Source organism: Amblyraja radiata, chromosome 28 (genome assembly GCF_010909765.2).
Source record: "Amblyraja radiata isolate CabotCenter1 chromosome 28, sAmbRad1.1.pri, whole genome shotgun sequence".
Taxonomy (NCBI): Eukaryota; Metazoa; Chordata; class Chondrichthyes; order Rajiformes; family Rajidae; genus Amblyraja; species Amblyraja radiata.
This window is the reverse complement of record NC_045983.1, coordinates 11,506,580-11,533,027: the sequence shown is the minus strand read 5'-3', so window position 1 is coordinate 11,533,027 and position 26,448 is coordinate 11,506,580. Positions and strand designations below refer to the sequence as shown.

Sequence of the window (26,448 nt, the reverse complement as noted above, 5' to 3'; positions counted from 1 at the left end):
TGAGCAAGAATTTTGCTGTTGTAGTTAAAATAAGTATTTTACTCAAGTTAGGTACAATAATAAAACAAGTAGTTAAGAAGAGAGTCTGAAAAATTATATTGAGCACACAAACAAGTGCGCCATTAGACCAAGCAATTGATGAGTGTTTCGGCTGTTAAATCCCTCCATAAACCAACACATCTCTCTCCACACCCTATGCAGAGTTGTATTCCATCAGAAATGAGTGCTGTAGAACTGAGGGCAACTTGGAGTGGTGCGCATTCCAATCAAAGTACACTCGTTCTTCCATCCTCAGCCAATATTACCAACAAGGATGAACTGGTTGTTCATCTCAATTCCTGGTAGCAGAATCTTGGTTTGTGCACACAACAGATTGTACATATGCAAATGTACATTGCCCAAAGTACATTTTCAATATTGAAATTATACCAACCAGTTCTCAGCTTTGATTGGGCCTCTGCTGCAGACTAGGTGAACCTTTAATGTGGCTAGGAGAGGGGAAATCATATAGAGTCACAGAGTTATAGAGTGATACAGTGTGGAAAAAAGGTCCTTTGGCCCAACTTGCCCACACCGGCCAACATATCCCAGCTACACTAGTCCCACCTGCCTGTGCTTGGTCCATATCCCTCCAAACCTGTACTATCCATGTACCTGTCCAACTGTTTCTTAAATGTTGGGATAGTCCCAGCCTCAACTAAATGCACTACCCTTTGGGTGAAAAAGTTACCCCTCAGATTCCTATTAAATCTTTTCCCCTTCACCTTGAACCTATGTCCTCTGGTCCTTAATTCCCCTACTCTGGGCAAGGGAGTCTGTGCATCTACCCAATCTATTTCTCTCATGATTTTGTACACCTCTATAAGATCACGCCTCATCCTCCTGCGCTCCAAGGTATAGAACCCAGTCTACTCAACCTCTCCCTTAAGCTCACACCGTCTAGTCCTGGCAACATCCTCGTAAATCTTCTCTGAACCTTTTCAAGCTTGACAATATATTTCCTATAATATGGTGCCCAGAACGGAACACAATATTCTAAATGTCTTATAGAACTGCAACATGACCTCCCCACTTCTATACTCTACACTCTGACTGATGAAGGCCAATGTACCAAAAGCCTTTTTGACCACATAGAATTGGAAAATGATAACAGCTAATAGGGAACAGGGTATAGAAATGGAGGTGGGGTGTGAGGGAGAGGTTAGAAATTGGTGATTGATCCTCCAATGATGGATAGATGAAGGGGTGAGGGGTTGGATAGTGAGAGTGAGTGAGAGTGAGAGTGGGAGTGGGAGTGGGAGAGATTAGGAGATTGGGCCATGGAGCAGAATGGATTAGGGAATGTGGGGTATGGGGAGGAGAATTCAAGTTAATTGTCTTAACCCAACAAGCCCTTCAATCCAGCTGAGCACCAGGCAAACCATATTATCCCTCGAGTACCCACTAATGGTCACCCTTCCAGTCATTGTGATACAAGCCTCTCTTCAATGTTCCCTGAGCGGTGTTGCACGGCACACGGTATCATCCCATGCAACCTGGAGAATAAATAATACTGAGGGTATAAGCATGAGTCATTCTGGAATTAGCTGCTGAATTTCCAGAGTGACTCAAAATAACCTGAAAATAATTGTTATCATGTCTCACTCCTGAGAACAAAACACAGCATAATGCAATTGAATTCCATTGTGAATGCTTTAGCAATGGTGACAGGAAAGCCTTGGTGAGAAGTTTAATCCATTGTGTTCCTATTAAATGTTTGGAAGTGCTGTGTGCAGTCTATCAATGGATATAAATACTTAAAACAAGTGGTGATATCACTCTTTGAGCTCATAAATTGGAGATGGGACAGAATTTTCAGCAGGATTCACTGCAGTCTATTTACTCAGCGCTCTATTTATAACGTGCATTACAATAAATTATCAGAGTACAGAATCTATTTAAGGAGAGTCCCTCAAGTTCAAACCAAAAAGTTGTTGTTTTGTTTTAGAGACTCCTGTTAAGGGCATCCCTCAGGATCAAGAACAGGGCTTCTGTCTTCCGAATTGCACTACACTAAAGGGGCTCTGTTTTCTGTGCTATTTTTACTACAGACCCAGAGAAGGTGGTTGTGACTCTCCTTCTTCATCCACTGACGTTCTCGTGAGGTTTCTCCCACAATGCTGTCAGGAGCGAGTTTCAGGGCTTACATGCAGTAACAAAGAAGCAATGGTTGTATATTTCCAAGTCAGGATGTGACTAGGGAGGGGAATGCCCCGGGGTGATATTCACATGTGTCTGTTCCCTTTATACTTCTTGTATAATAGGATGCTTCCTGTGAATCATATTAGAATATGTGTGTGAGAGAGATGGGCAATTTGGGTAAAAAATTACAAATACTTGGGTAGTTTGGCCAGGACTGGCCATGGTGGGGTCAGACTTCAGTTTTATACCTGAGCAGAACTAACATGACCCTGGATCCAACATATTCATCATAAGATCATAAGTGATAGGAGTAGAATTCGGCCATTCAGCCCATCAAGTCTACTCCACCATTCAATCATTGTTTATCAATCTCTCCCTCCTAATACCATTCTCCTGCCTTCTCCTTCATAACCTCTGACACCAGTATTGGCTGATTCATTGCTGCCAATTAATAATCTAAATTAAAAAACATTACAACATTGATTGCATGTCAAAAGAGCCTTTCTACAAAGCACATTGAGATATCTTGTGGTTGTAAAAGGCTTTCCACTCTCCAGTTTTATTGGTCATCAACAGAGTAAATGTTTGAAAAACAAACCCAAATCACAGACGTTGCATTAGACCACAATCCCAGTGGCAGGGCCGGTTTTAACTCTCGCTGGAGATGCAAGGAACTGTAGATGCTGGTTTACAAAAAAAACCTCAATGTGCTGGAGTAACTTAGTGAGTCATACAGCATCTCAGGAGGACATGGATAGATACCGTTTCATGTCAGGATCCTTCTTCAGACTGGACATAGATAAGTGGTGTTTTGGGTCAGGACCCTTCCTCAGACAGGGCAGGTTACATTTTATGTCGGGACCCTTCTTCAGACTGGGATAGGTGATGTTTTGGGTCAGAAACCTTCTTCCGACTGGGATAACTGATGTTTCTGGTCAGAACGCTTCTTCATAGGTGACATTTCAGGTTGAGACAGAAGAAGGGTCTCGACCCAAAACATCACCTATCCATATCCTTCAGAGAGGCTACCTGACCTGTTGACTGGAAGAAGCTGGCGACTGACGTTGAAGACTAACTGCATCACTGGGTGCCTACGATATCATTAATTTAAGTGCTGTCAATTATTTTGTTGAAAGGAGAATGATTTATCCAGAAAAATTAAGTGAAAATAGTTATGCAAGTATTTCCCCAGCATAAGGCAATGAATGGATTGTAATTTCAAAACACAAAATGTGTTTAATTATTGTCCCAGTAGCAATTAACAGAGGAATTACATAATCATTCTTTCTCGAATTGTTGTTAGCATGATATGCAGCCCAACTGCGGGTCATATTTTTCTGTTGACTTATGCCACTGCAACTTTAATGTCTACTTCCCAGTCAACTGCCACTTTTTATTTGCAAACTTCAGCATCTTCATAAATCTATGGTTTCTCTGTGTTTTGCAAGTTTCCATCCCAAGAGTGGTGTCATTTTCCATACCCAAAAAAACTCATGAATGATGAGACTTAACCACAGAGAAACCACAAATTCAACTCTAGGTTCACTGAGAAATATGGACAGAGAAATCTGAAATGATACGTATTAACAGAAAACTGTGGCCAAAAATTCTGCCAACAGGATGTAATATATTTACCTGTTCAAATATTTAAATGTTATACTTTGAAATTAACTATCAATGATATTTATATTAACTAAGCAACATTTATTTCCCAGAGCTAAAACATACTATGTGGTTTGTGAAGAAATAAGAATGACCCCAAATCAGCTGTCATGTAAAACACAAAGTGCTGGAGTAACTCAGGCAGCATCTCTGGAGAGAATGGATAGGTCACATTTCAGGTCGGACTGTTCTCGGACTGATTGCAGTAGGGAGGGAAAAACTGGAAAAACAGTGGGGCCATGAAAAGCGTGGCAAGTGATAGGGACAGACAGACAGACAGACAGACAGACAGACAGACAGACAGACAGACAGACAGACAGACAGACAGACAGACAGACAGACAGACAGACAGACAGACAGACAGACAGACAGACAGAGAGAAAAGCACCCGAAGGAAATAGATGTTTAACAAAAAAAGTTCCTTCCTAATGGCAATATTTTGTCTGTTCAAATAAGGGAGACCAGGCAGGAATATCAAAAATGATCACCTGCAGCTGAGAAACAAAACGATGATTTGTGTATGAAGACGCCATGACCAAAGCAAAGATACTAGAGCTGAGACGGAAACCGGTTACTGAAATGGCGCTAAAGATTACCCATGACCCTACTACGGCTTTTTCGTCGAGTGGACTATCTTGCTCCGCTATAGGATCTTTGCCTGAGACCCAGGGTTCGATCCCGACCATGGGTGCTTGTCTGTACGGAGTTTGTACGTTCTCCCCGTGATCACGTGGATTTTCTCTGAGATCTTTGGTTTCCTCCCACACACCAAAGACGTACAAGTTTGTAGGTTAATTGGTTTGGTGTAAATGTAAATTGTCCCGAGTGTGTGTAGGATGGTGTTAATGTGCAGGGATTGCTGGTCGGTGCGGACTCGGTGGGCCGAAGGGCCTGTTTCCGCGCTGTATCTCTAAACTAAAAAAGATAAAGAGCGAAAGGAGTGATATGTAAAGTCAGAGGGAGGGATAATCATGCCACCATGCAACTGTTTGGGAACATGTTCCGCCATACTACTGAAATGCTGTCATTGGCTAAACCATCAGTCCTTATATGAAATTTCTTAATTATAATTTAATGACCAGTCACTAAACTATGCAGACGCAATATAGATTAAACCTTTGGGATATGTTTAGAAAATATATCTTTGGTATAGTACCCATATTTCCAATTGATCTAAATCTGCCGCATCCTTTGACATCTTTCCTCAAGAATTCTTGACAGCCTGCCAATTCTTGTGTTGTCGCAAATTTACCAATCAAACCAACTACATTTTCGGCCAGATCATTTATATATATCACAAACTTGAAGAAATGCGATTCCTCCTAACAGACAAAGTAGACCAATTCCTAAGGATTTGGTCTCCATTTCTCGACTTCTTACAAGCAAATGGTGCAACACAAACGTAGAAACAAGCCGTTTCAGGATTGGGTGAATGGCGGTCAAGAATAATAAATAGCTATCTCCCCTTTATTCTTCTGCTTTCTACCTCTTCTTTTCTCTCTATTTTCTTTCTTCTCTCCTTTTCTTTTTCTCACTTTCTGATATCACACACTTCTCTATTTCTTTTCTATTACCTTTCTGTCTCCTTTTTATTGTTAAAAAAATAAAATAAATAAGAAGCTGTACATGAACTGTAACATGTCAATCTATACTAGGTATCTACGGTACCATATTATTGTACTTACCTCTAATTTTTTTTTTTATTAAAAAAAAAAAATATATATATATATATATCTATCTATCTATCTATTATTATATAAAACTCTCGCCCCAGATTCCGAAACGGAACTCCGTCCGGCCGTCCGTCCGGCAGCCTGGCCCACTCCCTTTGCTGGCGCGCTCCCTTTGATTCTCCGCAACTCCAAAACCGGACGCAGGACCGCCCGCGTCTTTTCAACTTCGGCAGAGATTTCGCTTTTCTTTCTAAGTATGCGCTTCTCATTCCATTCCGTCGTGTTTAAGCGCACGTTTTAAATCAAAACCTTACCCACCCCCCCCCCCCCCCCCCAAAAATCTCACAACTAAACTGGCTTCTCACCCACACAAGCCTCACCAGCACCAGCCCCTGCTGAACATTCCATCGTGTGATGTCACAATGCCCAATGCTCACAGATGACCAATCGGAATGGATCCATTTACATATGCCATCACCAGCCCCAGCCATTGGAGAACATTCCATCGTGTGATGTCACAATGCCCGATGCTCACAGATGCCCAATCGGAATGGACCCATTTACATATGCCTATGCAGGAGCCCCAGCCAATGGTGAACGTTCCATCGTGTGATGTCACAATGCCCAGTGCTCATAGACATCGTTGCCATAGTGACAGTACAGAGAGTCAGATGTGGGCCGAGGAGCCTTCAAGACAACATGAGATGTTCCCATATTGTGTGAAAATATTTACGTCATTCACCCCTGAACCTCGATAAGAACACCACCTGCACATCTTAATTAAATTAGAGAAAAACGGAAAAGAGGTCGGGCATTTACACTTTTAAGGCTCTGTGTGTGTCGAAGCTTCGTGTGTGTGATGCCGCACCGCAAACCCCCCCACCACCCCCCCCACGCGTTGCCGAGACGGACCCGACTTCGACGACTTCAAGATACGCTATTTTAAGACGGCAGGGACCCGACTTCGACGACCAAATCTCCCCTGGGGGCTACAGGTAGGGAACGGTCTTTATGCACTTTTCCAACTCTGTGTGTGGGGGTGGTTAGTGTGTGTGAGGCCCCCCCCCCCCCCCCTTGGGGGCTATTATTCTGCGGTTTCGTGACCTAAGTCACCAAACTACATGAAATTTTAACATATTGTGTAAAAATATTTAAAACAATCACCACTGAAACTCAGAAACACGGGAAAAATGTCGGGAATTTTTTAGTCCGATCAAAGCACGTTTAACATTGAGTTGTCTGCCAGTTGGCCAATCACGCGCTTTGTTTCAGGCTAGCACACAAAATGGCTGAGGGAGCTTCACAGATGCCTGTTTTACTGGAGATTCCGATGTGTTGATCTGTGGAATAAATGTCGTGGAAACTTGCAGCAGGTTCATTGTATTTAGTGGGAAAAGCATAAAAAAAGCAGAAGAAAGTGCTGCGAGGTCGATTAAAGTGCAAGAAAGCAAAGTCCCTGCTGAAGTGAGTTAGTTGTTTCATGGGGTCCTTCTTTGTGTTCCAGCAAATCAGAAGGGATTACTCTACAACACGCTGGCATTAGTGACAATGTTTAATTTACTGTTATAGCTTAGTCCCCCCCCCACACTCATTCCCCTCTCTCCCCCCACCCCTCTCCCCCTCCAATCCCACTCTCCCCCTCCCTCCACACCCTTCCCCCTCTCCCTCCTCATTCCCTTACCGTGCACACTCTGTCTTTAAGAAGGAACTACAGATGCTGGAAAATCGAAGGTAGACATAAAAAAACCTGGTTAAACTCAGCGGGTGCGGCAGCATCTATGGAGCGAAACCCGGAAGAAGGGGTTTCGGCCAAAAACTTTGCCCTTTTCCTTCGGTCCATAGATGCTGCTGCACCCGCTGAGTTTATCCAGGTTTTTTGTTGTTGTACCAGCCTCTCTCTCTCTCTCTGCCCTTCTCTCTTCTCTCGACTCATGCACGCCCGCTCCAACCCCTCCATCTCCCCCCCCCCCTTCACCTCTCTCCCCCATCCTCTCCTCCCCCCCCCTCCTCCTGCCGCCCCCCTCCTCCCCCTCTCCCTCTCCACCCTCCTCCTCCCCTTCCACACAAAATATTTTTTGCGGGTGCAGGTCAACAGTGTATGTGACTGTTTGTGGAGACAGCCACGCGCTCTCCATTCAAGAAGACGCTCATCTGTTTGTGGAGGCGCGTGCATAGTGTGTGACCAAATATCTTTGTGTGTGACGACACACGCTCCCCCCCCCCCCCCCCCCTTTGGTGCAGGAGGCGCGCGCAGCATTTGAATGCTCCGCGATTGTTCGAATTCTTCACTAACCGTCATTCTGACTTTGCTTGTGAAGTGAAAAGTCCTGAATTGCATTTGTCTGATGCAGGAAGATTGTTCCCGATGTTGGGGAAGTCTAGGACTAGCGGGTCACAGTTTAAAGATAAAGGGGAAATCCTTTAGTACTGAGATGACGAAAACATTTTTCACACAGATAGTGGTGAGTCTCTGGAACTCTCTGCCACAGAAGGTAGTTGAGGCCAGTTCATTGGCTATATTTAAGAGGGAGTTGGATGTGTCCCTTGTGGCTAAAGGGATCAGGGGGTATGCAGAGAAGGCAGGTACAGGATACTGAGTTGGATGATCAGCCATGATTATATTGAATGGTGGTGCAGGCTCGAAGTGCCAAATTGCCTACTCCTGCACTTAATTTCTATGCTTCTATGTTTCCCTCTACTCACCCCCCTCCCTCTCCCACCCATCCCTCTCTCCCCCACCCCCCTTCCCTCTCTACCACCACCCCCCTCCCCCTACCCATCTGTCCCTCTTTCATCACTCCCCCTACCCCTCCCTCCCCACTCTTCCACTTCTATCCCCTTACCCCACGCCTCTCCCTCCCCCACCCCTCTCTCTTCCGCTCCCTTCCCCTCTCTCCCCCACCCCTTCCCCTACCCCTCTGTCCCTCTTCCACCACTCCCCCGTCCCTCTTCTACCCCTCCCGCTACCCCTCCCTCCCTCCCCACTCTTCCACTTCTCTCCCACTCTCTCCTCCCCCTCTCCCATCCCTCTCTCCTCCACCCCCGTTCCCTCTCTACCCTTCCCTCTCTACCCCCACCCGCTTCCCCCTATCCCTCTGTCCCTCTTCCATCACTCCCGCTACCCCTCTCCTCCTCCCTCCCCACTCTTCCACTTCTCTCCCCCTTCCCCTCCACTCTCCCTCCCCACTCTTTCCCCTCTCTCCCCCCACCCCTCCCCCCACCCCTCCCTCCTCCCCTCCCTCCTCCCCTCCCTCCCCATCCCACCTCCCCCACATCTCTCTCCCCATCTCTCACCCCCTACCCCCGCTCTCCTTTCCCTCCCAAATCTTTCCCGTTTCCTCCTCCTCCTCTCCCCTCCCCTCCCTCCCCTCTTCTCACCCCCCTCCCCCCACCTGTGTGTTTGGGGGGTGGTTAATGTGAGTGTGATGCCTCAGCCCCCCCCCCCCCCTCCCACGCAAACGCCGTTGGGGAAACAGACCCAACGGGTCTGCACTTGGTCTAGTTATTATATAAAACTCTCGCCCCAGATTCCGAAACGGAACTCCGTCCGGCCGTCCGTCCGGCAGCCTGGCCCACTCCCTTTGCTGGCGCGCTCCCTTTGATTCTCCGCAACTCCAAAACCGGACGCAGGACCGCCCGCGTCTTTTCAACTTCGGCAGAGATTTCGCTTTTCTTTCTAAGTATGCGCTTCTCATTCCATTCCGTCGTGTTTAAGCGCACGTTTTAAATCAAAACCTTACCCACCCCCCCCCCCCCCCCCCCCCAAAAATCTCACAACTAAACTGGCTTCTCACCCACACAAGCCTCACCAGCACCAGCCCCTGCTGAACATTCCATCGTGTGATGTCACAATGCCCAATGCTCACAGATGACCAATCGGAATGGATCCATTTACATATGCCATCACCAGCCCCAGCCATTGGAGAACATTCCATCGTGTGATGTCACAATGCCCGATGCTCACAGATGCCCAATCGGAATGGACCCATTTACATATGCCTATGCAGGAGCCCCAGCCAATGGTGAACGTTCCATCGTGTGATGTCACAATGCCCAGTGCTCATAGACATCGTTGCCATAGTGACAGTACAGAGAGTCAGATGTGGGCCGAGGAGCCTTCAAGACAACATGAGATGTTCCCATATTGTGTGAAAATATTTACGTCATTCACCCCTGAACCTCGATAAGAACACCACCTGCACATCTTAATTAAATTAGAGAAAAACGGAAAAGAGGTCGGGCATTTACACTTTTAAGGCTCTGTGTGTGTCGAAGCTTCGTGTGTGTGATGCCGCACCGCAAACCCCCCCCCCCCCCCCCCCACGCGTTGCCGAGACGGACCCGACGTCGACGACTTCAAGATACGCTCTTTTAAGACGGCAGGGCCCCGACTTCGACGACCAAATCTCCCCTGGGGGCTACCGGTAGGGAACGGTCTTTATGCACTTTTCCAACTCTGTGTGTGGGGGTGGTTAGTGTGTGTGAGGCCCCCCCCCCCCCCCCCATTGGGGGCTATTGGGGGCCGCAGGACCGCCCACGTCTTTTCCACTTCGTCAGAGATTTCGCTTTTCTTTCTAAGTATGCGCTTCTCATTTCATTCCGTCGTGTTTAAGCGCACGTTTTTAATGGATAACATACCCCCCCCCCCCCAATACTTCAAAACTAAACTGGCTTATCACCCACACAAGCCCCGATGCTCAAAGACATCGTTGCCATAGTTACCGTACAGAGAATAGCCTGTGAGCCGAGGAGCTTTCAAAACAACATGAGATGTTCACATATTGTGTAAAAATATTAACGTGTTTCAAACCCCTGAAACTCGATATGAACAACACATGCACAACTTAATTAAATTAGAGAAGAACGAACAATATGTCGAGATTTTAATATTCCAATCAATGCACGTTTGACATTGAGTTGTCTACCAGTTGGCCAATCACGCGCTTTGTTTCAGGCCAGCACACAAAATGGCTGAGAGGGCTTCACAGATGCCTGTTTTACTGGAGATTCAAATGTGTTGTTCTGTGGAATAAATGTCATGGAAACTTGCAGCAGCTTCATTGTATTTAGTGCAAAAAACATAAAAAAAGACAGAAGAAAGTGCTGCGAAGTGGATAAAAATGCAAGAGAACAAGGTCCATGCTGATGTGCTGGAACACAAATGAACCCATGAATCACCTACCTGAAAGGAAAGACTAAAGGCCGGAATTTATGAACATCTAACTGTATGGACTTTAATTAATCTAATTGCACCCTTTATAACGTTAATAGATTCATTCATTCATTCATTCATTCCTTATTCATTCACTCACTCACTCACTTACTCAGACATTCATTCATGAAATTGAGGGCCTGAACTATAACGCGGTGAATTGAACATTGTCACTAATGCCAGCCTGTTGTACAGTTATTAGTCTATAACAGATAATCTCGGAGCTTCATGCGAAAACATGCAGGGACAAAATGCTCCGATCGCGTAACTTTCAAAGTATCCGCTCCTCATTACATTTCGTCGTGTTTAAGTACACGTTTTTAATCAAATCCTTCTACCCCCCCCCAATATTTCAAAATAAACTGGCTTCTAACCCATAGAAGCTTCACCAGCCCCAGCCCCAGCCCCTGGTGAACGTTCCATCATGTGATGTCACAATGCCCAATGCTCAAAGACATTGTTGCCATAGAGGGAGTACAGAGAAGGTTCACCAGACTGATTACTGGGATGTCAGGACTTTCATATGAAGAAAGACTGGATAGACTCGGCTTGTACTCGCTAGAATTTAGAAGATTGAGGGGGGATCTTATAGAAATTTACTAAATTCTTAAGGGGTTGAACAGGCTAGATGCAGGAAGATTGTTCCAGATGTTGGGGAAGTCCAGAACAAGGGGTCACAGTTTAAGGATGAGGGGTCAATCTTTTAGGACCGAGATGAGAAAAACATTTTTCACACAGAGAGTGGTGAATCTCTGGAATTCACTGGCACAGAAGGTAGTCGAGGCCAGTTAATTGGCTATATTTAAGAGGAAGTTAGATGTGGTCCTTGTGGCAAAAGGGATCAGTGGGTATGGAGAGAAGGCAGGTACAGGATACTGAGTTGGATGATCAGCCATGATCAAATTGAATGGTGGTGCAGGCTCGAAGGGCCGAATGGCCTACTCCTGCACTTAATTTCTATGTTTCTATGTTTCCCTCTCCTCACCCCTCTCCCTCTCCCACTCATCCCTCTCTCCCCCACCCCCCTTCCCTCTCTACCCACCCCCTTCCCTCTCTCAACCCGCCCCCTTCCTCCTACCCTTCTGTCCCTCTTCCATCACTCCCACTACCCCTCTCCTCCTCCCTCCCCACTCTTCCACCTCTCCCCCTTCCCCCTCCACTCTCCCTCCCCACTCTTTCCCCTCTCTCCCCCACCCCTTTCCCCCTCCCTACCTCCTCCCCTACCTCCCCAACCCCCTCTCCCCCACATCTCTCTCCCCATCCCCCTCTCTCACCCCCTACCCCGCTCTCCCTCCCAAATCTGTCCCGTTTCCTCCTCCTCCTCCTCTCCCCTCCCTCCCTGCTTCTCACCCCCCCTCCCCCCACCGGTGTGTTTGGGGGGTGGTTAATGTGAGTGTGATGCCGCAGCCCCCCCCCCCCCCCCCCCGCAAACGCCGTTGGGGAAACAGACCCAACGGGTCTGCACTTGGTCTAGTTATTATATAAAACTCTCGCCCCAGATTCCGAAACGGAACTCCGTCCGGCCGTCCGTCCGGCAGCCTGGCCCACTCCCTTTGCTGGCGCGCTCCCTTTGATTCTCCGCAACTCCAAAACCGGACGCAGGACCGCCCGCGTCTTTTCAACTTCGGCAGAGATTTCGCTTTTCTTTCTAAGTATGCGCTTCTCATTCCATTCCGTCGTGTTTAAGCGCACGTTTTAAATCAAAACCTTACCCACCCCCCCCCCCCCCCCCCCAAAAATCTCACAACTAAACTGGCTTCTCACCCACACAAGCCTCACCAGCACCAGCCCCTGCTGAACATTCCATCGTGTGATGTCACAATGCCCAATGCTCACAGATGACCAATCGGAATGGATCCATTTACATATGCCATCACCAGCCCCAGCCATTGGAGAACATTCCATCGTGTGATGTCACAATGCCCGATGCTCACAGATGCCCAATCGGAATGGACCCATTTACATATGCCTATGCAGGAGCCCCAGCCAATGGTGAACGTTCCATCATGTGATGTCACAATGCCCAGTGCTCATAGACATCGTTGCCATAGAGAGGGAGTACAGAGAAGGTTCACCAGACTGATTCCTGGAATGTCAGAACGTTCATATGAAGAAAGACTGGATAGACTCGCCTTGTACTCGCTAGATTTTAGAAGATTGAGGGGGATCCTATAGAAACGTTTAAAATTCTTAAGGGGTTGGACAGGCTAGATGCAGGAAGATTGTACCGGATGTTGGGGAAGACCAGAACAAGGGGTCAAAGTTTAAGGATAAGGGGGAACGCTGAATCGCCGACATCTTTTCCATTTTGGTAGATATTTCACTTTTCTTTCTAAGTATCCGTTCCTCATTACATTTCGACGTGTTTAAGTGTACGTTTTTAATCAAATCCTAACCCCCCCCCCCACCCCCAATATTTCAAACCTAAACTGGCTTCACACCCACAGAACCTTCACCAGCCCCAGCCCCTGCTGAACGTTCCATCGTGTGATGTCACAATGCCCAATCTTCACAGATGTCCAATCGGAATGGATCCATTTACATATGCCTATGCAGGAGCCCCAGCCAATGGTGAAGGTTCCATCGTGTGATGTCACAATGCCCAATGCTCAAAGACATCGTTGCCATAGAGAGGGATTACAGAGAAGGTTCACCAGGCTGATTCCTGTTATGTCAGAACTTTCACCACTTAAAAGTGTAATGCCCCAACGCAAAAGTGTAATGCCGCCCCCCCCCCCCCCCCCCAGTTTTTCAAATAAAAACTGGCTACTCACCCATACAAGCAGCCATTTCGGTAGACATTTCACTTTCCCTTCCAGCTGTCCACTCCTCATTACATTTCGTTATGTTTATGTCCATTTTTTTCTTTAAAACATTCTCCTCCCCCCCCCCCCCCTCACTCATTTTGTCGCCTCCTGCTGGCCAGCGACCATAACGGCTGCTGGTGCCCGCAGCACAACCTCACGCGACGCCATTTAAAAACGGCCTTTCGGGAACGGCTCTACTTCGAGGACCACGTCTCCCGTGGGGGCTACGGGTAGGCAACGGCTGCGTTAGGGCATTACACTTTTAAGACTCTGTGTGTGGGGATGCTTCGTGTGTGTGATGCCGCCCCGCCACCCCCTCCCCCCCCCCCCCTCCCCCCCATTGCCGAGACGGACCCGACTTCAACGACTTCAATATACGCTATTTTAAGACGGCCAGAACCCGACTTCGACGACCACGTCTCCGCTGGGGGCTACAGGTAGGGAACGGTCTTTATACACTTTTCCAACTCTGTGTGTGGGGGTGGTTAGTGGGGGTGATGCCGCCCCCCCCCCCCCCAGTGGGGGCTACGGGTAGGGTACGGCTGCGTTGGGGGATCAGACCCAACGGGTTTGCCATTGGTCGTCGTGTTTAAGTACACGTTTTTAATCAAATCCTTCACCCCCCCCCCCAATATTTCAAAAATAAACTGGCTTCTCACCCATAGAAGCATCACCAGCCCCAGCCCCTGGTGAACGTTCCATCGTGTGATGTCACAATGCCCTATGCTCACAGATGTCCAATCGGAATGGAATCATTTACATATGCCTTTGCAGGAGCACAAGCACTTGGTGAACGTTCCATTGTGTGATGTCACAATGCCCAATGTTCAAATACATTGTTGCCATAGAGGGAGTACAGAGAAGGTTCACCAGACTAATTCCTGGGTTGTCAGGACTTTCATATGACGAAAGACTGGATAGACTCGGCTTGTACATGCTAGAATTTAGAAGATTGAGGGGGTATCTTATAGAAACTTACAAAATTCTTAAGGGGTTGGACAGGCTAGATGCAGGAAGATTGTTCCAGATGTTGGGGAAGTCCAGAACAAGGGGTCACAGTTTAAGGATAAGAGGTAAATCTTTTAGGACTGAGATGAGAAAAACATTTTTCACACAGAGAGTGGTGAATCTCTGGAATTCACTGGCACAGAAGGTAGTTGAGGCCTGTTCATTGGCTGTATTTAAGAGGGAGTTAGATGTGGTCCTTGTGGCTAAAGGGATCAGGGGGTATGGAGAGAAGGCAGGTACAGGATACTGAGTTGGATGATCAGCCACGATCATATTGAATGGTGGTGCAGGCTCGAAGGGCCGAATGGCCTACTCCTGCACTTAATTTCAATGGTTCTATTTTTCCCTCTCCGCACCCCTCTCCCACCCATCCCTCTCTCCCCCACCCCCCTTCCCTCTCTACGCCACCCCCTTCCTCCTACCCCTCTGTCCCTCTTCCATCACTCCCCCTACCCCTCTCCACCTCCCTCCCCACTCTTCCACCTCTCCCCCGTCCCCCCCCACTCTCCCTCCCCACTCTTTCCCCTCTCTCCCCCACCCCTCTCCCCCTCCCTCCCTCCTCCCCTACCTCCCCATCCTCCCCCTCCCCCACATCTCTCTCCCCATCCCCCTCTCTCACCCCCTACCCCGCTCTCCTTTCCCTCCCAAATCTGTCCCATTTCCTCCACCTCCTCTCCCCTCCCTCCCCTCTTCACATCCCCCCCCCCTCCCCCCACCTGTGTGTTTGGGGGTTGGTTAATATGAGTTTGATGCCGCAGCCCCCCCTCCCCCCCCTGCAAAACGCCGTTGGGGAAACAGACCCAACGGGTCTGCACTTGGTCTAGTATATATATAAATCACAAACTACAAAGACCAGCACTGATCCCTGTGGAAAGTCTATTAGACAACATTGACATGCCTTAATCTACATGATAAGCCTACCACGAGGGACTTTATTGAATGCTTTACTAAAGTCCATGTAGACAACATCCACTGCCCTACATCGATTGTCATTGTCACCTCCTCGAAAAATTAAATTGCTTCCATAAGACATGACTTCTGCTGTACAAAACCTTTTTGGTAATCCCTACAAGCCATTAGCATCTGACTTAACGATATTAAGTTATGATTGCTCTAATTTACAAACAATAGGGCAGACAGTGACAAAGATTTAAAATTGGGACACCAAAGTTTGAAGTTAGCAAATAATTAGCTTCAGCTATCAATTGTATAAACAGAACAATGTAGGCAGAAGCAGCAGCAAATGATATTTTTGTTCCTGCTGTGTAAAGGGACATTTGCCCATAGTAACAGGATAAAATCACCAAGCCCAAACTGTTTTGTACAGCTATTGCTGTCCTGTTGTTAAGAGCTTTCAAGCTTTCTAAATACTTACAGCATGAGGAGAGCCTTGAAACAGTGGAGCATTATGCACTCCTGTCTTCACATAGGGGCTGGAAGGAAAGAATGAGAGAGGATAAAAAAAACATAACAGTTCATCTATACATTTAAATTGTCAGGGAACTCTGGGCCATTAAAATTCTTTGGTTCTACAAAGCATTCCCACTATTTCCAGGTAGAATTTTAGGAATCCTTGGCTGCAGTTGAAATCATGCGAGGAGACACCAACAACAGTTCAGATGCAACTATGTTAATTAATCTTAACCAGGTTAGTCTTGGGCATTCTGCAGTACCGGAGACAGGAACTGAAAGTACATGCCAGCAGGCTTCACACCAGCAGGCTTCACACTAGGTTCATTACTTTCTGTTTTTTGCAGGGCTGTGTTTATGCAAGAAAATGAAAAATAGTTTATCTTTCTCAAGCATGTCATTTTGTTTTTCTAATTATTTTGATGAAACTTAAACCATGTGCCCTCATTTTCCCCTTCAGGTAGATGCAGAAGATCCCATAGAACTACCACAAAGAAGACCACTTAAGTGCTCCCTGGTTCCTTGTGAATAATTATCCCTCAATCCGAGAAATCAGGTCGTCTGGTTACTATCTGCTCAGTGTGGGAGCCGCAGTGTTGTGGCTATCACATTTACTACATTACAATAGTGACTGCACTTCAAAAGTATTTCACTGGTTGGAACATTCTGGAGTTGTGAAAGATGCTAGAGGCAGAAACTTTGTTTATTTTAGATGTTTGTAGAAAAAAAAAAAATTCTTAAACTTAAGAAGATGGTAGTGTGTCACAGGAAGCAGTGGTAAACACATTAACTTTCCCCAATGGAGTGCGTTCCTTACTTGTTTCACTTGATCTCCTACATTTAAATTGTTGGGGACCTCTGGCCCTTTAAGGTCCTTTAGCTCATTGAGGCAATGACACTAATTCTCAGGCAGAATTAGGGAATCCTTCGCTAGAGTGGAAATCACACCAGAAGGCCACCAACTGAGTTAGGTTGAGGCAGCTGCAGATTCACCATCCATTTCAAAGGCCCCACCGCCGTAAATGCGGCAAAACATTGTTCCCCTTCAGTCTCCAGTTCACAAAAGGCCAATTTAATGAAAAATGTCTCAGTGCAAAAATATCCTTCTACTTTTATGCTCGGTCCTCCAATTTTACTTTCTTTCTCTTCACTGTCCACCATTTTATTACTCATCTTTTGAACATTTTAATCTTTATTTTTTTCTATAGTTTTTTTTTACCTTTCTTCCTCTTAAAACATTTAAAAGACATTTCAAAGGTCTTTTATTGTCACGCGTACCAATTAAGGTACAGTGATATACAAATTACCATACAGCCATACTAAAAAAGCAACAAGACTTTTACATGAACAAGAAAGGTTTGGAGGGATAAGGGTCAAATGCGGGGAAATTGATCTAGCTTAGTCCATCTTGCATGGACGAATTGGGCTGAATGGTCTTTTTCCATGCTGTGTAACTCTCTGACTTTTGTTCCTTCAAAAATGTGCAATCTACAACACTGGAACGTATTGCATGAGCTTTGGCATAAGGAAGGTGAAGAAAGCTAGATCAGAGAACAAAGTAAGAAGCCAGGCTTTAAAAGAAACTCTAAAACTGAGATTTGAAAAAATTCTGTAAACTCAGTCATCAAAAGAAGTGTCGGGACTGGTACTTCAAAATAACCCTTCAGAATCTGAAACTTTAAAAAACCTCAGTTTTTTTCTCAGCACATAACTACATAAAGCTTTAATAAATCATTGACGAGAGGATAAAACGTAAAATTTTATGGAACAAAACTTTGGAGCAGGATATTAAGAACCCTGCACCTTCTAAATAAAACATGGGAAGCTGTTGATCAACTTAGAGAGCTGTTGTGCGTGCTGCAGCTTGAGTACTTGAGTTCGTCATCGCCATACGAAAGAAGAGAAAATAGTCATCTGGGTTCTTGATCTGGCTGCTATTGGGAAGTGCATGTGTGCAGACATTAGATAAGAACAAATTTAGTTTTTTAAGAACTCCAATCTCAATTGTCCTACTTAAAGGCAAAATATGCAGATGCTGGAAATCGAAAAAGAAAATGCTATAAATATTCTGCAAGTCTGGGCACTGTTTGTGGAAAGAGAATCGGAGTTAACATTTTAGGTAAAATAACTTTAAAGTGGGAAAAGTTAGAGGTGAAAACAATGTTACAGATAAAGGTGAAGGCGTGGAGATAACAAGAGGAAAGGTCTATGAAAGGGTGGAGGGCAAAAGAGATTAAATGTCAAAAACAGTAAGGCTTTCAGGAGAGTGTAAAGGATAGAGAATTAAGTCTACATGGGTGGTGGGAAATAAGATCAGAAATTATCAGAATTGGAGGAGAATAACGAGATCTGAAATGACTAAATATTACTCAAGTTCACCTCTCCTGTCCCTCCTGTCCCTCCTGCCCCTCCTGCCCCCCCCCCCCCCCCCTCCCCCACCCCACCCCGTTTTTCAACTTGAAGCTCATCTTATCTCTTACTTTTTTTCTGCTTCTGACAAAGCCTGTGGATCTGAAGCATTAACTCTCTGTCCCCGGATGCTGCCTAACTGGCTGAGTACTTCCGGCATTTTCTCTTCTCTTTCTCAATTTGGCATGGAGTAATTGTTAATACTTTTTGCATTGTATCTCAACAAGAAACAATATTTTTGAGAATGGAAGGAGGAAAATAGACAATATAGTAATGAAACCTAGCATATTTTCAAGGATTTGCTGCACTTTTTTCTGAGAGTATTTCTTAGAATATTTACTCCACAATAATGAGCAGTTGCTCAAAAAGAACCTGACTCACTCGTCCTGCAATGTTTGGAAACCGAATTTCCTAGCTTGCAAAGTTATAAACCGTAAAAGTCACAATCTCTAAAATTTCAGTGACATGTTTAGCTTGTTGGGATATATAACAAAAATAATCAATGTACTCACCCGTGAAAAAGAGGGATTGCTGACCATCCAAACTGTAACAAATCATCTTGGTCTGGCTCTCTTCCTGAACGTGATGTGACCTGTCCTGGTTCTTGACCACGATGATCAGGAGTGTAAATAACATTGATGCCAAATATCTGGACTAGCAGCACACTGTGGATATCCCAGGTTGGATGTAACACCTGAAGAATGAAAGGTTTGAAAGATTGCAAACAAACATATTGAGGAAAAATGCATTTAGTTGGGCACTATTTTTGGCAAGGAGTCTTGGCAGGTGAGATTGTGAACTGGAGAAAGGACATGACTCAGAGGTTTATTAATGCTCTGGATTGTTCAGCTGTCCATTTTAATAACCAGAAAATCAAAGGTATTGCAATTGGGAATGCTCATTTCCACATGACTTCCTTTTGAAGAAGATTCAGTGCAAATTAGAGTCGTGAAATACTTATTGTTGAATCGAACAATTTACAGGTGATGTTAAGGATGTTAATGAATGGGTAATTTACTGGGAATGTTCATTTAATACTGAACTAATAATCTGTAATGAACTGCTTCTGGATGTAATTTTAGAAAGCAAAAATGTCAGCCAATATTGTACATATCAGGGAGATTAATGAGTGGTTAATATACTTTTGGCCATATTGTTGAGGGATAAATGTAATCCAGGACACCAAAAAACCCTCTTTTGTTTTGTGAATGGTGATTTCTTTTTATGCCTCATCTGGAAGATGAATCACTGACAATGCAGTACTCGATGGGACTTAGTCAGGATTATGTACTCAAATCCCGTGGTGCACTTTATCCTTTAACCATTTGACTTCAGAATAAAGTCAAGTATTTATTGTCATATACATACACAAATATGACTACAATTGATATAGCATACATTAAAACAAAGTCTGAATATCAATAAAAACATGTCTTTTGACAGTCAAAGGCTCATAAACAGAACCACAAGTCATTTGATTGCACTCCAAAAGTAATTCACTATTTCTGACACATTTGGCAAATATATTGACAATTAAAAAGACTGCATAAATGTAAGAAACATGAAAAAAAAAATAAAAAATTATATTTACATTTTCTGTTACCTACCTGAGATGGATCTATCCAGCACGGTGATCTCTGAAGGCTGGAAAAATCATGCTTACGGGTCAAGAATTTCTCATTGAATTCTGCTATCTCAGGCATTCGCAATGTACTGCCTCCTTTAAGGATTCTGGCAAAACCATTCACATAAAAGCCATCTCCTGTACAAGACAAAAGTGATGTTTATAAAATAATCATTACACAGCGAGTTGTGTAATATTACAGCTGTACTATTCACATTTAACAAGACAAGCATATTATGTTATAAACTATGATATTAATCAACTATTTCGATGCTCTGTTATTTTTCATATTTATTTTACGATGTGGATGAAATTCAAGCATTTACTGATCATTCACAGTTATATCAGGAATTCACCATAAAATGCCTCCTCCTGTCACCTTTCCAAATTTTGTGTCCCACCTCCTGGTTATTTGAACCTTTTCTCTGCTGATCACCCAAATGCCTTTTCTATTGATCTTTGACTTTTCTGAATTTATAAACCACCATCCCAGCTGCAACTTCCATTTCATTTCTAAAGACTTTGAATGGGTTGTAATCTCTCAAATTTGTTCCCATTTTTTCTGTTTGAATCTATTCAGTTAAGCTATTGGCCCTCCCGTGGTACTAAAACAGCTCCTGTTAAAACATCTGCAATACAGTTTGTGGTGAATTCCTGTTATTCTGACAAACCTTCTTTGTTATTCTTCAACCATCTGGAATGTTTGACCTCTCCATCCTCTTCCATTATCTTTCTACCAACCAACTCAATATGGAATGTATCATTTAATACCATTTGCACCTTATTATTGTTATAGTTTCTTCCCTTACACTTCACACTTTGTGGTCCATAACAAATAGTTCCAGTGAATTCTGAGCTCTGTTTTTGTTTGGAAAATAGCCAAAGTGGCTTTATTCACAATGGTCATCCCAAGCACTCAATTGCATGTCATTTCAATTATCTTTCCTATTCCCACAATGACCTGTCCATCCTCAATGTTCTCCACTGCCAGATTGAGATCCCATTTAAACGAGAAGAACAACACCTCACATTCCAACTAGGTAGTCTACAACCCAATGGTATGAACATTGAATTATCCAATTTCAGGTAAATCTTACCACCTGTGTTTCCCTGTTTCTCTCTCTGAGTTTCACCCAATGGATCCTCTCCCATCTGATTCCATCTGCCCTTAATCTTACTCTTAATGATTTTCATTATCATTTTCATTACTTATGACATTCCAGCACTTCTGCCTTTGTGCCTCTGTTTATCACCCTCCAGCTTCTGTCTCCTTCACCCTGCCCTCTCCCTCCTGGCTCCATCTACCTTTTCGTTCCTTGTCTACTTGTTCCTATTACCCACGCGCAACTGTCTCCCAACATCAACACTCTAATTCCCTCATCCGATTCATTCTGCTGATCATCTACCACTCCGCATCAGTTCACCTATCACCTCCCGGACCCTCTCTCACCCTTCCCCTCTATATACCGCCTACTTTCCCTCTCTATTCAGTCCTGATGCAGGGCCTCGACCAAAAACATCAGCATTTTTTTTTAGTTTTTGTTTATTTTATTAGAAGTTAGTCCAATACAAAACAATACAGTGGGACCTAATTTTAGGTGCCAACTATGTCATAACGTAATCATACATTCTATGTACAACCTCTAGTTTTATGTTTTTGAAAAGAAAATAAGAAAGACAAGAAGGGAAAAAAAAAAATTGGAGAAGAGAAAAAGAGGAAAAATAGATAGTAGAAAATAGAAAAACGTGAAGTGTGTGTATAAGAAAAGAAAAAGTGGAAAGTAGAAATAGGAGCAAAAGACCCTTAAAAAAGAAATTTTCAAATCTTTATTCGGAGATGTAAATCTATCCACGACCTGACCTGAAATCAGCAATCCTTATGGTACCGCTGCATCACATGATTCCAAAAAGTCGATAAAAGGGGACCAACTCCTTAAGAATTGGTCATATTTATCTATTAGTCGGAGTCTCATTTCTTCAAGACATGCTATGTCCGTCATATTCCTAATCCACATTCCTAATCCACATTCCTAAAAACATCAGCATTTGCCGCCCGAGTCTCTCAAGCAATTTCTTTTTCGCCTGTACCTGTTCAACTCATCTGCCATTTCCTTGTTCCCCATAATAAATTCACCTTTTTCAGTCTTCAAGGGTCCAACTTTGGTCTTGACTAATTTTTTCCTCTTCACATACCTAAAGAAGCTTTTACTATCCTCCTTTATATTCTTGGCTAGCTTACCTTCGTACCTCATCTTTTCTCCCCGTATTGCCTTTTTAGTTATCTTCTGTTGCTCTCTAAACATTACCCAATCCTCTTGTTTCCCTGCTCATCTTTGCTATGTTGTACTTCTTCACTTTTATTTTTACACTGTACCTGACGTCCCTTGTCTGCCACGGTCGCCCCTTACTCCCCTTGGAATTGTTCTTCCTCGTTGGAATGAACTGATCCTGCACCTTCTGTATTATTCCCAGAAATAGCTGCCATTGTTGTTCAACTGTCATCCCTGTTAGGGTATCTTTCCAGTCAACTTTGGCCAGCTCCTCCCTCATGGCTCCATAGTCCCCTTTATTCAACTGTAACACTGATACTTCCGATTTACCCTTCTCCCTCTCCAATTGTAGATTAAACTTGACCATATTATGGTCACTGCCTCCTAATGGCTCCTTAACCTCAAGTTCCTTTATCAAATCCGGTTCATTACAAAACACTAAATCCCGAATTGCCTTCTCTCTGGTGCCCCCCGGACCCCCCCCCCCGGACACTTATTATCACTTATTATTATTTATTCAAATCATTTGCTATGTCGCTCTTCCAGGGAGATGCTAAATGCATTTCGTTGTCTCTGTACTGTACACTGACAATGACAATTAAAATTGGATCTGAATCTGAATCTGAATCTCTGGGAGGCTCCAATACAAGCTGCTCTAAGAATCCATCACGGAGGCACTCCACAAACTCCCTTTTTTGGGGTCCAGTACCAACCTGATTTTCCCAGTCTACCTGCATGTTGAAATCTCCCATAACACCGTAGCATCACCTTTACTACATGCCAATTTTAACTCCTGATTCAACTTGCACACTATATCCAGGCTACTGTTTGGGGGCCTGTGGATAAGTCACATTAGGGTCTTTTTACCCTTGCAATTCCTTAGTTCTATTCATACTAACTCCACATCTCCTGTTTCAATGTCACCCCTTGCAAGGGACTGAATTTCATTCCTCACCAACAGCATCTCCAGCGTCTCTCATATCTTCCTTCTGATTTTGATGGATAACCCCTCATCTATTTTTCTCAACAATGAATCATTTTAAATGTTCAACTCTGTACTACATGAGATTGAAGTATAAATTTACTAACCGTTCAACCCATGAACCTGGATAATTCGAATGCGTATTCCAGCTCTTTGACGATATCGAACCATATGGAATATATTGAGGTGCTCTGGTGGATGCTGAGATGGGAGGTGTTTCCTGCCATCGAGTCTTTCCTCATACCAAGCTTTCCACTGTTCAGGAGGAACTGTAAAGACAGAAAATAAAAACTTAATTGACATACTGATTACCAAACCTATTAATTTTCCAGAGCTTACACAAAGTCCAAGCTTCCATGATCACCATGGTAGAGATTTGGCAAGATGTGCTGCAAAAGGAAAATGCAACAATGAAGTCATAGGGTTGAATGGAGTCCAAAGTGTCCAAAGAATGATTAAGACCACAGGTGCTGAAGCCTTGACGTTAAGATTGAGGACTTTTGAAGCGCTATCATTTCACTGGAAATAAGCAGTTACATATATATGGGAAAGAGGAGCTAATGTTGAGGCACAATAATGAATTTACATCCTATTTTTTGGACAATTTTCTCTCCGCCTGCCACATCTTATCTCTGCATCTTGCCCATATCGATCCATTGCATTCATTCCTCTCATTGTGACCTTCTGTATGTCCTAAGTCTGAATAATTTAGCTGATTTTAACAACTTCATATCTTAAAAAAAAAGCCCTTCAAAACTATTAACTGCTTACGGTCAGCACTCCCATATTACTTCATGTATAAATGGAATTCTTCTTTAGCAATGAGGAATATTTGCTATGTCTGCAAGAACTTAAATAAATGTAAGTTGTTCTTTCATCTTGCAGTAAAATAAACTTTGTGACCATGTCTTTACAATGCCAATGGTATGGCTGCACTGATAGTTTAATATATTGAATCATACATAAGTTAAATTGACGTAGGCAGAAAATAATTAACATTTGGTTCCATGGTGACTGTTCTATAAGTTCCTTAAATCATTGACAGACTCAAACCAAAGGTCAGATCCAGTGTAGCACTTTGAAACTCTTACTAAAACCTACCTCGCAGAACTGTGTCTTGTCAAGACTTTAAAAGACATATTGAACTAACATTAAATCCATATGTGTCTGAGTTCCACATTCAATGTTGACCCAAGCTGATGAATAAAATGTCTCCTCTACCTGCTAATTGCAACACATGAATTGTTCAATAATCTCAAGTCAAGTGTGAGTGTAAATTATTGGGAGACATAAAACCATCACACAAAAAATGCCCTAATTGAGAAAGAAAAGGAATTAACATTCTCAGCAAAGCCACAAAATGGAACATATAATGATATCTGGTTTCTTCGCAGGATGATTAATACCCACATTTGACAGAAAAGGCAGAAAAACAGGGGTGGGGATGGGGTGCCGTGTGGAACAAGTGCGATCTTTTCAACAACAATTTGGTTTATCTGTGTACTGCGCCTAAAAACAAGCGACGGGAGTAAATTCAGAGTAAAAATGGAAGTGGATTTACACTTTAAGAGTAAAACTAATTTCTGATAGATGGTAAAAAAAAAAAAAGTCAGGGAAGTGAAACTAATTAGGCGCAGGCGACTGATATGGCAAGATGACCCAAAAGGCCTCTTCGTGTGTTTATAGGATTCTGTGAAATCAGCTGGTTGATGATAACTATTACATTCCCAGCAGTGCTCATCTGAAACATGAAGTACAAATGAGGGAAGCCATTCAGACCATCCAGGTAATTCTTCCAAAGAAACCACTTGCCCCAAACAAAACATCTCATCACTTCTTGAATAACTTCAGAGTTTATGTGTCCTGCTATTCTGTCAAATGTTTGTGTGGAAGAAGACATTTCTAGACTTGCCTTTTGGCAATTTAAACCTATATCTCTCTAATCAGACAATTTCGGATTAACTGGACAAAGTGCAGTCCAGCTCATGATCTACCTGGACACATTTTAAAGTTCCATTGCACTTGTACTCTCCAGGCTAACTTCCTTCTAACTCAATCTTCTGATAAATGGATGAAGTTTAAAATGCAAAACAAAATAAAGGTGTAATTTGCAGACGTTTGAGAAAATGTATACAATGAATTCTACACATTGCTGCAATAACTTGTTGGACCCCAGCTAAAGAAGATGACATTTTCAATATTCTATTCACGCCAGTGTTTTTGTTGAAATGATGCATGAATGTAACTTCAACCCCCATTCATGAGGCTTCACACTGAAAGATGCTTAGGTATATGCAACCACATGGCCATAAAAAGGTACAGCACAGGAGGGGGGCATTCAGCTCATCAAGCATGTGGTGTCTGCTTGTTCTCATTCTGGTCAATCAGTTAGCCCATTTTTGGCCCTGGTACATGTGTCAGACCTTTCATTTCCTCACTATGTGCCAATGCACCTCACAACACAGTATGGAAAATATGGTATGTCAATCTCAAAATTGCTATGTAACCAATCCTATGCAACCTGAATTTTAACCATGCTTTTTTAATGTTTGTCTTATTGGCTGCAGGAGCCCCTCAGTTACTTCTTGCATGTTTTATCATGTATAAAGGTGCATAAAAATGCAAGACCATTGATTTAATTATTGTGACATCATTGTCTGTAATTAATTGTTTTATAAAAGCTTGCAACTCCATTTTATAAATGCATGAAAGTCTATTAATTAATTGATTGAATTAGGAATCAATTATGGCATCATCTTTCATATCTTGATTAATCAAGGGACCGGTAAACAACACACCATTGACAATGTTTCAGATTAAAACATCTTCATCGGAAGACTATAGCAGTCACTTGTCCTGCTGGCTTGCCTCATCTGCATGATATATAGATCAGGAATATTGCACTGTTCATTGGAACTAGCCCACCAGAGGTCAGTGCACAGCATTGAATCTTTTGAAGCATTTGAATACAACTTTACAACGACAATTCTATGCTCCATTTTATGCTGTATGTACAAAGTACAATTTCAGATGAGTTTCCATACCACAACACATGAGTTTGGTAAATGGAGCAGAATTATTTACTGTAGTTATACATACACTTTATTATAAAATCCAGGTCAAGCTGACTGACCATGAATTGGCTAACGAAATCCTCCTGCCTTTTATTACAGGGAAAGGAAATAATACATTTATCAAATGGGTACTTCC

The 26,448-nt window shown here is 43.7% G+C and overlaps 2 protein-coding genes across 2 annotated transcripts in view; both read right to left on the bottom strand.

The window, feature by feature from the left end:
* The window catches only part of LOC116988834, a 35,154-nt gene extending 11,651 nt beyond the window's left edge, over positions 1 to 23,503 (bottom strand). Inside the window, exons 1-4 of the mRNA XM_033045797.1 lie at positions 23,346 to 23,503; positions 19,970 to 20,124; positions 18,875 to 19,056; positions 15,919 to 15,976 (exon numbers count right to left, since the gene is read on the bottom strand). Of these exons, the coding sequence (XP_032901688.1) occupies positions 15,919 to 15,976; positions 18,875 to 19,056; positions 19,970 to 20,124; positions 23,346 to 23,409 (459 nt within the window). The 5' untranslated portion in view covers positions 23,410 to 23,503. The remainder of the gene's footprint in view (positions 1 to 15,918; positions 15,977 to 18,874; positions 19,057 to 19,969; positions 20,125 to 23,345) is intronic.
* Positions 23,504 to 24,865: 1,362 nt separating this feature from the next.
* LOC116989141 overlaps positions 24,866 to 26,448 on the bottom strand; it is a 65,414-nt gene continuing 63,831 nt past the window's right edge. Inside the window, exon 24 of the mRNA XM_033046368.1 lies at positions 24,866 to 24,979. Within this exon, the coding sequence (XP_032902259.1) occupies positions 24,866 to 24,979 (114 nt within the window). The remainder of the gene's footprint in view (positions 24,980 to 26,448) is intronic.